Source organism: Erpetoichthys calabaricus, chromosome 6, assembly GCF_900747795.2.
Source record: "Erpetoichthys calabaricus chromosome 6, fErpCal1.3, whole genome shotgun sequence".
Classification (NCBI taxonomy): Eukaryota; Metazoa; Chordata; class Cladistia; order Polypteriformes; family Polypteridae; genus Erpetoichthys; species Erpetoichthys calabaricus.
In genome coordinates this window covers 194223902-194237090 of record NC_041399.2, presented here as the reverse complement: position 1 = coordinate 194237090, position 13189 = coordinate 194223902, and the positions used below count along the sequence as shown (strand labels likewise).

The window sequence follows — 13189 nt, the reverse complement described above, 5'->3', positions numbered from 1 at the left end:
ATTCTTGGTGGAGTCAATGAACAGAAGACACCCTGGGAAAACAAAAGTCAATCACCCGAGTTGGGAACTGATATTTACCTGATGGCATATTTTACAGTCAGGTCAGGTTGGGGCGCATGCACTGGTACAACACGTTTCCACACCCACCACACAACAAAACAGTTTGGGATCCTACCCTCCGTAAATGACCATCTATCTGCCAAGGTTATGTGAGCGTCACCTTGGCCTGGTCCAGCCATTCGGGTCCTCAACAATAGATGATCCTGTGAGCCGCATTGCGCCACATGGCTGTAGTACTGTAACTGACGCTCCCTCACAATGCAGGTAATGTACAGCACCAAAGGAGTCCAGTCTACGTCTCGGGTCACTAGATAGCGTCCATGTCTTGCAACCATATAGCAAAACAAGGAGCATCAGGACTCTAAAAACTTGGACCTTAGTCCTTTTGCCACACACCCCTTTCCAGCAGCTTCATTAGCCCCCATGCTCACTCAGTGACTGCTTTTCTTTTCTTTTTTTTTTTTTTTAATACTTAATTCATATTTATGGCTATTACTTCTTTCACAACAAAAACTGAAAACAATCACAAGATGCTGAATAATATACTTTTGGTTAAATTTTTTACACTATTAGCAATTGTGTTTTTTTTTAAGTTGTTTTGTTTACAAAAAAAAAAGAGAGGAAGTAAAACAGTATATAATTATAATGAAGAAAAAAATGGGAAAGGTGTGGAAAAATGTTCTGTTAAAAGTGAAATTAAAGATGAAAATCTTCTTTAAATTCCTGGGATATATTATTAAGAATCTCATCAATGACAGTACAGTGTCATTGATTTAGAACTCCATTAAACATGGCAATCATCACCCAAACAACTTTCACGTGGTTTACTCCCAGTTTATCCTGAGAAAACAGTGATATGTGTTTTTCTATTTAGTTTCTTCTTTCTTTTTAAGATGCAGAAATAACATTTACATTGCTGCACATTGTTTCGACAAGGTCTGAAAAAATCTAAATAATCTACCTCTATAAAAAAAGGGATAAATATAACTCATAGGAAAACAAGTAACACAAAAAATAAATGGGTTTCTTCCATAATGTGCTCAGATATGTATCTCTCCAGACTTTAAGCAAAATCTATCTCAGGAAAATAAATTAGTATGAAAGAAATCCAGCAGCTACTGGTGAACTTGAAGAGCAAGGCTGAAGCCCTGGGTTAACGTACCATGAAAGATATAAGGTTGAGCTGCACAGGATATTCCTTAGATAAGCAGCACACATGCTGGGCATTACTATGAGAGTGCGGAAATGCGGAAATACTTAAATGTGTACATAAACAGCACATTTGTACTTACAGTATGAATTACTTGTTACAAACACAGAGAGCTGAACTCTACCTGAAATACAACTGCCTACATAAAATAACATACACACTTTGGATAATACTGGTGCTCTTCTGCTGATCTCTATCCCAAATTCATACATAAGTGATTAAAATAAGAACATAAATGGGGTTTACTGATAACAGACAGAATGAATAATTGTAGCAGGAGATTGCAACTAAACAAAGGGCTAAAATAACACCAATTATGCCCTCACAGCTGACCTAAACACACAGTCTCTAAATACCCAAACGTTAACAGCTCTCCCTGCTCTTCTTCCACTATTGCACAGCACAGGTCTCCACTTCTCTGGTCTTCCTTCCTACTGCCCTCCCTCCCTGTCACCTGAGCCCAAGCTCGTCTGACCAAGATGAGGGAAGGCTTTTAATACTAATGGTTTGTGCCACTTCAAATAAACTATTGAAAATACTTCCAGGATTCTGGATGACATCACAACTCCCTAGCTTCATATCTTTATAACTCAAGGCACCACATTTTCCTGCACTTTTCCCTCACAATAGAAATTACTTAAAGAGGGTCACCCCCAGCTTTGAAAAGGATTATCTCTCTATTATATAAAAAAAATCCTGAGACGAGACGAGATTTTTTTCAAGATATTTTTTCAAGACCCGCCCTCCTCTCAACCATATTCCACCATGTACATGGTACTCTCACCTCTCATTTGTGTGAATGCTTTTGACAGAAACAGTTCCTGCACTCTCAGCTCTTATAAATTTTAACATTTTCCTCACTTTAAGTTCCCAATTAAAAAAGACTTATTATGTCCAAATCTTATTGAAGAATTTCATCATGAACGGTTATCAACAGAAAAAATGAGCACATGGGCAATCCTAGCACCGAGAAACGATAAATTCAAACAAATTAACACCAAAAATGACGATCAGTTACACAGCAAATTGGTGAATTGCGTATCAATAGACTATGCTGAAACAGTTTGTGGTGATCATGCGGAAGATGTAAACATCAACTTACAACATCCCAAAGAATATCTGCAACCGTTAACATCGCCGGTCTTCCACCGCACAAATTACTGTAGAAAGAAGGATGTATCCAAGAAAGGTAATGTAGTACATCTTTCACGGATAACATTAGAGAACAAAGGAGATCTTGATATGCCATTCGTATTAAAACGTTAATAGTTTCCCGTTAGAATAGCTTTTGCAAAGACATTTGAAAAAGTCATTTAATAGAGGGAAAGAAACAAAATTCAGTCATGGGCACTTATATGTTGTGTTGTCACGATGAAAGTCCAAACACAGAATCAAAATTTCAATGCGATATTGACGAAAAATTAATTCATAAAATTGTTTTTACTTAATTTTTAAAGTTACACTTTTACTGTAAAACTTATCTGCAAGTTAATTTCAAAGCCAAACAGAACGAAATCGTATTACGCAATGAATAACTAACGCAAAATTAAACATAATTTACTTTCAAATGATTGCGTTTTACTATTTTTTAATATGGTTAATTACTCGCTGTAATGTAAAATAGTTAGTTCTATTATACACATGTAACAATTCCCATGAAAATAAGAATCTGTTTAAATTGTACATCTGCATCCCCATATGCGAACAGCAGAATCGGAAAGAGGCTAGCGGGGGTTGGCGAGCGAAGTGAGCAGGGGGCAAAGCCCCCTAGTAGTCCATATGTTTAAGAGGGAAACGGTGATGGCTGGAGGAGGTAAACTGGAATTGAAAATATATAATTCTTAATTCAAGAGCCTAAGCCTGTGAGTCTATGAATTCAACAACCAAAATAAAATAGGCAAATAAACATAACAATAAATAAAAGGAAAAAAAAACTTCAAAGGAAATACAGAGCCCTGCCAGTGCAAGACACCTAATAATGTCCTTGTAATTACTGATCCTTGAAACTGACCAGCTTAGATACATAAAGAAAGGTAACTCACCTTTAAATATGAGTACTTCGGACATATCATAATAACTGATTAATTACTGATGGACATGAATTTAGGAAAATGATTCAGAATATTATTCATTAAAATATAAGCATTTGTAAAAAGTAACCTAAAAAATATTGCAACAGAGTTTTAACATAAAGATATGTTATATGGTCTCATTAATCAAATCTTGTATTCTTAACAAACAGAACAGTTTATATCTGATAGATAGATACTGTATTAATCCCAAGGGGAAATTCACATATCTATCTATCTGTCTATCTATCTATATAGTGCCTTTCCTATCTAACTGTCCATTTATATAGTATCTATCTATCTATTGCAAGGAACACTTCCACCCTAGAATACAATAATGAAGATTTCCCATTGTGCCATAATGGCATATGACACACTTTTCTAAAACTACTTCAGTTAACACTGCTTTATAAAACAGCATTGATATGGTACTGTAGCTTTCTTCAACCTTATCTGCATCCATGATGCATCATTTCATTTCATGTATCAGTTTTAAGATGATAATTGTCCTGTCATTTTTCTAACCCACTTAATTCAGACTTTTAAGACAACAGGATAGGGCAAAAGGCAAGAACAAACTCTGGACAGGGTGTCCATCCATTGCAGGGTGAACACACACACATCCACACACCAAACACTAACCACGTTACGTTTAGTGTCACCAACTCACCTAACCTGCATGTCTTTGGACAGTGGGAGGAAACCCATGCAGACACAGGAAAAACATGCAAACTCCAAGCTGGGAAGACCTGGGATGCAAACCTTGATCTATTTACTACAAGGCAGCGGCTGTACCATTGCACCACCATGCCACTCAAGGTGATAATTAGGTAAGAATGTTGCAAAGTACAAACTTACCTATACCTTCAGATCCCTCAATCACTGTCAGAGAGAATTTGTCTTCAGTTTCTGGGGTGCTTGGGGAGGAACTTAATGCAATGTATGAGGGTAGCTTTTCAAGCTGAGGAAGACAATGTTCATTTTCCTGAAGGCGCGTTTCGGTTTCTGTTTTCTGTGAGACTCCTTCAGTGCTGACAAGAAAATACATGATGTCATCAAAGCCCTGTAAGCTAAAAGTTTTCTAGGTGAACATAAGCCACACTGTTTAAAAGAGCTGAGCAACAGGGACACTAACCAAAAACAAATAATAAAAAGAATCAGAACTTTTCTTGAATAGTCCACCTACCCAGGGAGAGAGGGGTGCAAGGATTTGTCTACCGCACAAGACATCTTCACATTAACAGCAAAACACAATATAAATGCAAGGTGCAATACATGATTTAAATAAACCCACCAAGTCTGAGAAGCTCTTAATGGTACAGTATGTTCTAGGCTTTTAAGTATGCAATATTTCTAAAACTTGCAATAAAAGACCATAACTATTATTTAGGAAAGAACAATTAAATTAAAATCATTAAAAAAATTTTTAGGATTGTACAACTAAAAAGAAGCTACTTTTGAATAAACTGGGATAACCATCTAAACCTAATGGGGTTTACTTTTGCAAAATCATTCATGTCAGCAAATATAAAAACGTTTAAGGTATATAAATGCATTCTTGTCGCAGGGAAAATAACTAACCTTTTCTGCAGTAGTTGGTTCTCGGCCTGCTTGTTCCTCACTCCCAACTCTTGGGTCCTTGGACGGTTCTGCTGTTGTCGGTGTTGCAATTTGCATTTGTTGCCCTTTGGGCAGGTTCCAGACTTGGCAAAATCTGAACACAATAGGGTATGCTTTTTCTTACACTATAAAAAATGATAAAATGTAAGATTTGTTATTTTAGGCTCTTGTTTGCAATGAACAGTGTGCAAAGAAATTGTATTATGCCAGAAAAGCATACAGGGATACAAATGATATAAAGCCTCATTAACATGAAAACACACATTGTTTCTTGCAAATACAATACATGCCTTGTAAACCTCCCCACCAGTTATTCCTTTTATTTGTTCACAGCACTCTTTGCAGGACTGGCATGGGGATTGTTTACTAAAAGCACCACAGACAAGTTCAAAGTCACTCACAAATACTAGAAAAACTGTTTTTTGATCATTTGATTACTAATAGGAATCTAATGAATACGAGTGTAACCTGAAAATTGTTTTAACATTTAATTTTAAATTCACTACAGACCCATTTGAAAAAAAATCCTAATATCTATTCTGGAACAATAATAATTTCATGATTGCAAACTGGCTGTGCACTCTGGAATAGTGAAGTCAATTGTTCAGTTGGAATCACACCCTTATAAATAGAACTGGTGAATACTAGATTGACTTGTGAATCACTAGATAGATAGATAGATAGATAGATAGATAGATAGATAGATAGATAGATAGATAGATAGATAGATAGGCACTCTATAACTGACAGATAGATAGATAGATAGATAGATAGATAGATAGATAGATAGATAGATAGATAGATAGATAGATAGATAGATAGATAGATAGATAGATACTTTATTAATCCTATTACACTTTTCATGGAGTGCTGGAGATCTGTTTTTCTCACAAATGCAGTGGCAGGCAAAAATTTGGGCAACTTTGCGTAATATGTTTGTTATTATGAAAAGTTAAGTGAGCAGAACATGAACTGATGACCAAAAGGCATAAAGTTAAAGATGACATATTTCTTTAATATTTTAGGCAAGATTACATTTTTTTCCCCTCCTTTAACCGTCACCTTATCGTGGTGGAGGGGTTTGCGTGTCCCAATGATCCTAGGAGCTCTGTTGTCCGGGGCTTTATGCCCCTGGTAGGGCCACCCAAGGCAAACTGGTCCTAGGTGATGGATGAGACAAAGAGCGGTTAAACAAACCTCCTATGAAGAAAAACAATTTTGGACGCCGTTTTCCCTTGCCCGGACGCGGGTCACCGGGGCCCCACTCTGGAGCCAGGCCTGGAGGTGGGGCTCGATGGCGAGCGCCTGGTGGCCGGGCCTGCACCCATGGGGCTCGGCCGGGCACAGCCCGAAGAGGCAACGTGGGTCCCCCTTCCCATGGGCTCACCACCTATGGGAGGGGCCAAGGAGGTCGGGTGCAGTGTGAGTTGGGTGGTGGCCGAAGGCGGGGACCTTGGCGGTCCGATCCTCGGCTACAGAAACTGGCTCTTGGGATGTGGAATGTCACCTATCTGAAGGGGAAGGAGCCTGAGCTAGTGCGCGAAGTTGAGAGGTTCCGGCTAGATATAGTCGGACTCACCTCGACGCACAGCTTGGACTCTGGAACCAATCTCCTTGAGAGGGGCTGGACTCTCTACCACTCTGGAGTTGCCCCCGGTGAGAGGCGCCGAGCAGGTGTGGGTATACTTATTGCCCCCCAACTTGGAGCCTGTACATTGGGGTTTACCCCGGTGGACGAGAGGGTAGCCTCCCTTCGCCTTCGGGTGGGGGGACGGGTCCTAACTGTTGTTTGTGCGTATGCACCGAACAGCAGTTCGGAGTACCCACCCTTTTTGGAGTCCCTGGAGGGGGTGCTAGAGGGCATACCTTCTGGGGACTCCCTCGTTCTGCTGGGAGACTTCAATGCTCACGTGGGCAATGACAGTGAGACCTGGAAGGGCGTGATTGGGAGGAATGGCCCCCCTGATCTGAACCCGAGCGGTGTTTTGTTATTGGACTTCTGTGCTCGTCACGGATTGTCCATAACGAACACCATGTTCAAGCATAGGGGTGTTCATATGTGCACTTGGCACCAGGACACCCTAGGCCTCAGTTCGATGATCGACTTTGTGGTCGTGTCGTCGGACTTGCGGCCACATGTCTTGGACACTCGGGTGAAGAGAGGGGCGGAGCTGTCAACTGATCACCACCTGGTGGTGAGTTGGCTTCGATGGTGGGGGAAGATGCCGGTCAGGCGTGGTAGGCCCAAACGTGTTGTGAGGGTCTGCTGGGAACGTCTGGCAGAGCCCCCTGTCAGAAGTAGCTTCAACTCCCACCTCCGGCAGAACTTCGACCACATCCCGAGGGAGGTGGGGGACATTGAGTCCGAATGGGCCATGTTCCGTGCCTCTATTGTTGAGGCAGCTGACCGGAGCTGTGGCCGTAAGGTGGTCGGTGCCTGTCGTGGCGGCAATCCCCGAACCCACTGGTGGACACCGGCGGTGAAGGATGCCGTCAAGCTGAAGAAGGAGTCCTACAGGACCCTTTTGTCCTGTGGGACCCCGGAGGCAGCTGATAGGTACCGGCAGGCCAAGCGGAATGCGGCTTTGGTGGTTGCTGAGGCAAAAACTCGGGCGTGGGAGGAGTTTGGGGAGGCCATGGAGAACGACTTTCGGACGGCTTCGAGGAGATTCTGGTCCACCATCCGGCATCTCAGGAAGGGGAAGCAGTGCAGTGTCAACACTGTATATGGTGGGGATGGTGCGCTGCTGACCTCGACTCGGGACGTTGTGGGTCGGTGGGGAGAATACTTCGAAGACCTCCTCAATCCCATTAACATGCCTTCCAATGAGGAAGCAGAGCCTGGGGACTCAGAGGTGGGCTCCCCCATCTCTGGGACTGAGGTCACCGAGGTGGTCAAAAAACTCCTTGGTAGCAGGGCCCCGGGGGTGGATGAGATACGCCCGGAGTTCCTCAAGGCTCTGGATGTTGTAGGACTGTCTTGGCTGACACGCCTCTGCAACATCGCATGGACATCAGGGACAGTGCCTCTGGATTGGCAGACCGGGGTGGTGGTCCCCCTCTTTAAGAAAGGGGATCGGAGGGTGTGTTCCAACTACAGAGGGATCACACTCCTCAGCCTCCCTGGAAAAGTCTATTCAGGGGTCCTGGAGAGGAGGGTCCGTCGGATAGTCGAGCCTCGGATTCAGGAGGAACAGTGTGGTTTTCGTCCTGGTCGCGGAACAGTGGACCAGCTCTATACCCTTAGCAGGGTCCTGGAGGGTGCATGGGAGTTTGCCCAACCAGTCTACATGTGTTTTGTGGACTTAGAAAAGGCATTCGACCGTGTCCCTCGGGGAATCCTGTGGGGGGTACTCCGAGAGTATGGGGTACCGGCCCCCCTGATAAGGGCTGTTCAGTCCCTGTACGATCGGTGCCAGAGCTTGGTCCGCATTGCTGGCAGTAAGTCGAACCCGTTTCCAGTGAGAGTTGGACTCCGCCAGGGCTGCCCTTTGTCACCGATTCTGTTCATAACTTTTATGGACAGAATTTCTAGGCGCAGCCAGGGTGTTGAGGGGGTCCGGTTTGGTGGGCTCAGGATTGGGTCACTGCTTTTTGCAGATGATGTTGTCCTGTTTGCTTCATCAGGCCGTGATCTTCAGCTCTCTCTGGATCGGTTCGCAGCCGAGTGTGAAGCGGCTGGGATGAGAATCAGCACCTCCAAATCCGAGACCATGGTCCTCAGCCGGAAAAGGGTGGAGTGCCCTCTCAGGGTTGGTAGCGAGATCCTGCCCCAAGTGGAGGAGTTCAAGTATCTCGGGGTCTTGTTCACGAGTGAGGGAAAAATGGAGCGTGAGATCGACAGGCGGATCGGTGCGGCATCCGAAGTAATGCGGGCATTGCATCGGTCTGTCGTGGTGAAAAAGGAGCTGAGCCGCAAGGCGAAGCTCTCAATTTACCAGTCGATCTATGTTCCTACCCTCACCTATGGTCATGAGCTATGGGTAGTGACCGAAAGAACGAGATCGCGAATACAAGCGGCTGAAATGAGTTTCCTCCGCAGGGTGTCTGGGCTTTCCCTTAACGATAGGGTGAGAAGCTCAGTCATCCGGGAGGGGCTCAGAGTAGAGCCGCTGCTCCTCCGCATCGAGAGGAGTCAGATGAGGTGGCTCGGGCATCTGATCAGGATGCCTCCTGGACGCCTCCCTGGTGAGGTGTTCCGGGCACGTCCAACTGGGAGGAGACCCCGGGGAAGACCCAGGACACGCTGGAGGGACTATGTCTCTCGACTGGCCTGGGAACGCCTTGGGATTCTCCCGGAAGAGCTAGAAGAAGTGGCCGGGGAGAGGGAAGTCTGGGCATCTCTGCTCAAGCTGCTGCCCCCGCGACCCGACCTCGGATAAGCGGGAGACAATGGATGGATACATTTTTATTTAATATTAATTTATCATTCACAGATATGGAAAAAACAAAAAAATGAAAGGGGCCTGAAGCAAAAGTCTGGGTACCCAAGAATGTCAGTCTTTCGTAAGACCCCCTTTGGCAATTCTCATAGCTTATAAATCCTTTTTGTAGCCTGCTAAGAGTCTTTCATTTACTACTTGGGTATTTTCGCAAATTTGTCTTTGGAAAAGGCTTCCAATTCTGAACGATTCTTGGGCCGTCTTGCATACACTGCTCCTCTGAGATCTCTGCATAGATTTTGATGTTTAGGTCGGGGGGGACTGTGAACCATCAGCTTATGCCTCTTCAGGTATTCAATTGTAGATTTTGAGGTGTGTTTCAGATCATTATCTTGCTGTAGGACCCATCGTCTTTTTATCTTCAACTTTTTTTTTTTATTTTTTTAACAGATGGTATAATGTTTGCTTCCAGAATTTGCTGATATGTATTCGGATTCATTCTTCCCTCTACCATTGATTGACATGTTCCTTATGCCACAGGCTGCAACACAAGCCCAAAGGTGATCGATCCACTGCCATGCTTAATAGTTGGAAATGTTTTCTTTTCATGGAGTTCAGTCCCATTTTTTTCTCTAAACATACCTTTGCACATTGTGGTCCAAAATGCATCAGCCTTGTTTAGATGTTTATTTGCAAACTTCAAGCACTGAATTTAGTGGCTAGGTGACAGGAAAGGTTTTCTTCTGCGACTCTACCATGAAGGTCATAATTGAAGATGTGAGTTCCAAAATCTGCTAATTACACCTTTTGGTAAAATTTAATAAACATGTGATTGTGACTTTTCATGCAGTTGGTCACGCGCCGAAAATATGTTTGAGCTTCAAAACCTGCTAATCGCAACAGTGTAGCGCTATAGTTTTAGGGATTTAGTTTCAAAATCTGCTTACGGACCCAGATTTTCCTATTTATCTCCAAAATTTATCTTTTGTACTTAGCTGATTTTGGAACTGAGCTCTTCAATTGTTCATGAGTTGTTGCACAGTAGAACAGTGCACCACCACTCCAGAGTCTGCTAAATCGTCCTGAATCGTTTTGAAGTCAAACTGGGGTTTATATTTATAGCAATCCAACGAGCAGTTCTCCTTTCTTTTTTTCACTGTACAACTGTAAAAAAAACCAAAACAATACACTAATCTTGCATAAAATGCTGAAAAGAAATGTGTCACCTTTAACTTTATGCCTTTTGGTGATCAGTTCATCATCTGCTCATTTAACTATTAACAGTAAGAGACACGTTAAGCAGGGGTGCCTAAACATCTAAACTTCTGCATGCCACTGTAGGTGTTAGAATATTTTTTCCATCTTTAAGATGAAGCAGATAGGTAAAAGAAAAGTAGGGCAGGTATAAGAAGTCCAAACAGTGTTGCAGAATCTCGCTTCCACCCTAACAAAAAGGTAACATTTTGACTATTTTTTATGAAAAACAATTCAAATCTTTACCATGGCCACACATCAAACATTAGACATTCTATATTCTGAATTTTAAATGACTGATTTTGTGAGTCACCGGAACCAATATACTTTACAAGGCTATACCTGGTACTCACATTTTATCAGGGTTTAATTTCTCTATTAGTGGTGTGTTTTAAAAAAAGGAAAACTAAATATTGTTTTAGACAGTAAGATATTATAATGTTCTGCTGACCAAACTAACTTCTCCATAACTGATCATTAGTTGAAACTGAGTTAGTAATTAAATTATACTGTAACGATGCATTCCTTACACAAAAGTAAACTTGCTTTGGGATAAATCAGAACAATAAAAATTCAACTCATGATATTTAAAAAATAGTATAACTATCTGTATATTACATCTGATGGATTAACCCCGCAGTAACATGCTTACAAGGACAAACTATTAATGGCTAATAAAAGTCAGTTATGTTCAAGGTGGCTTGTTTTCTTGTTTGAGGACTTCATAGTGTGGGTTTAATGGTTTGATTTACTGAAATTCTGTGACTGTTCTGTCTTAAGTAATGGAAAACTCCCCCCATGTACAACTCCATGGCAAGAATTTAGAAAATGGGAACAAATGGTGTTTAGGCCCCTGAAGGGAGAAAGGGTGCGTGGGAAGCCAAGGACTGATGCTTGTTGAAAAGGGAGGGGAAAGCCATGCTGGATGCTGTAAACTGACAGCCACCTTCTTGAAGTGAGTGATTCAATCTCCCCCACCTGTCAATGCAGCTAATTATAACTGCAGTACCAAGCCTTGATACACACACTGGGGGGGATCGGGGGATTTAGGCCAACAAGCAGGTTGAACCATAAAAAAATGAAAGGATCCCATTACCAAAACCAGCACTGCTTTAGAAGACCTACCTGATAAATCTCCCAGAAGTAACAAGAATCAACAAAAAAATTGAGATTAAAGAAATAAAAAGATTTTAAATCTGTGGCATATATGCAAATATGCAAGTGGGTGCCTGAGTGTAAAATAAGCATAAGCATGTGAGAGACGCACATTCTGACAGCTGAATGGGACTGTAAGGTGAGGAGGTCAGGGGTCTTGCACAGGGGTCAAGTGGACAACCACTACTTAAAGAGATTTACAAGTAATTCTGTAATTTAGCAAGTGTGTAAAGTTAACTGACTTGCCAAACAGACACTCTTGTCAGTTATGTTTACATGTATAACTGTGTTTGTTTCTCTTACTGCTCATACTTTGCCAGCAATATATAACAAGTGACATGCCAAAACAACATACTGCCTGAAATACACATGGAAGACAGTCTGGACCATTTTCACAATTTAGCTCAAATGGTAACAATCTAACTTTTAAGGAAGGCCTAGAGAATCAATTGCTCTCCACATACTCCAGGAGTACAAAATGTTCAGAATTTATTAAGCAAAATTAGAAACTTTGAAATTAATGAAACTGCAATGTTTTATAAATTTCTTTGAAACTATCTATTGTATAGTTAAAGTATCTAACAGTGCACTGTAGAACAGAATATACCATTTAAGATTTTATAACTGAATATATTTCTGAATATTGTATTAACTACTAAGATTCACCATGCCATAATATTACATAAAAGCAGCCTAGCTGAAAAATAATAAACTAAAAATATAATTTGTTAGCATGCACTCAAAAAACCCCCAAAAAAAACCATATCCCTAGATATTTTCAGATATCCTCTAATGACTCACATTGGTGGTTCCCCAGTTCTACATTACATGGCTTACTGTTTGATACTGTGTGGAATTAACTTTGTAAGACAAACTTCCCTTTTCACTGTATTGCATGTGCATAAAATCAGAAATAAAAACATGAGTAATCTGTATGAGTTTTCATATATAATAAACCTGAAAGCTTTTTTAATTGAGTCACCCCCCAAAAAAAATTAATCAAGTCCCTATTTATTTTATTTGCAATGTCCACAAGAGGGTGTTGCATCTCAACTGCCAGAAAGAGCAAGTAACAACTTATTTCTATTCAACAGTAGAAAGATTTTTAAAATAAATGGCCTGATTTACGGAAATGTTATTTAAGACAAAATAAAACCCTACTTTAGCTATAAAGTATTTCTGCCGTATGTACTACCTTCCCAAGAAAAGGAAATGTGTTTGAGAAACAGCTAATTTTTGCAATAAATGAATTACAAGAGATATAAAAAGAGTTCTGACCAAGAACCTCTACATAAACAAAATCATATTCTAAAAGACATTACAGGGTAGGTTTCTCAGTATACATTGTGGCAGGAGGCTGGAGGCCAGACCCAGCCGGGACACATGGAAGGACTGGGAGGCAGTCTGTCGCTCCCCGGGCCGCGAGGGGGCAACCACCC

General features: G+C 41.7%; 1 protein-coding gene across 1 annotated transcript in view; it reads right to left on the bottom strand.

Annotated features, from left to right (window-relative positions):
* Positions 1-13189, bottom strand: part of zc3h3 (zinc finger CCCH-type containing 3) — a 294882-nt gene that overhangs the window by 25592 nt on the left and 256101 nt on the right. The window contains exons 10-11 of the mRNA XM_028804240.2: positions 4921-5084; positions 4198-4370 (exon numbers count right to left, since the gene is read on the bottom strand). Of these exons, the coding sequence (XP_028660073.1) occupies positions 4198-4370; positions 4921-5084 (337 nt within the window). The remainder of the gene's footprint in view (positions 1-4197; positions 4371-4920; positions 5085-13189) is intronic.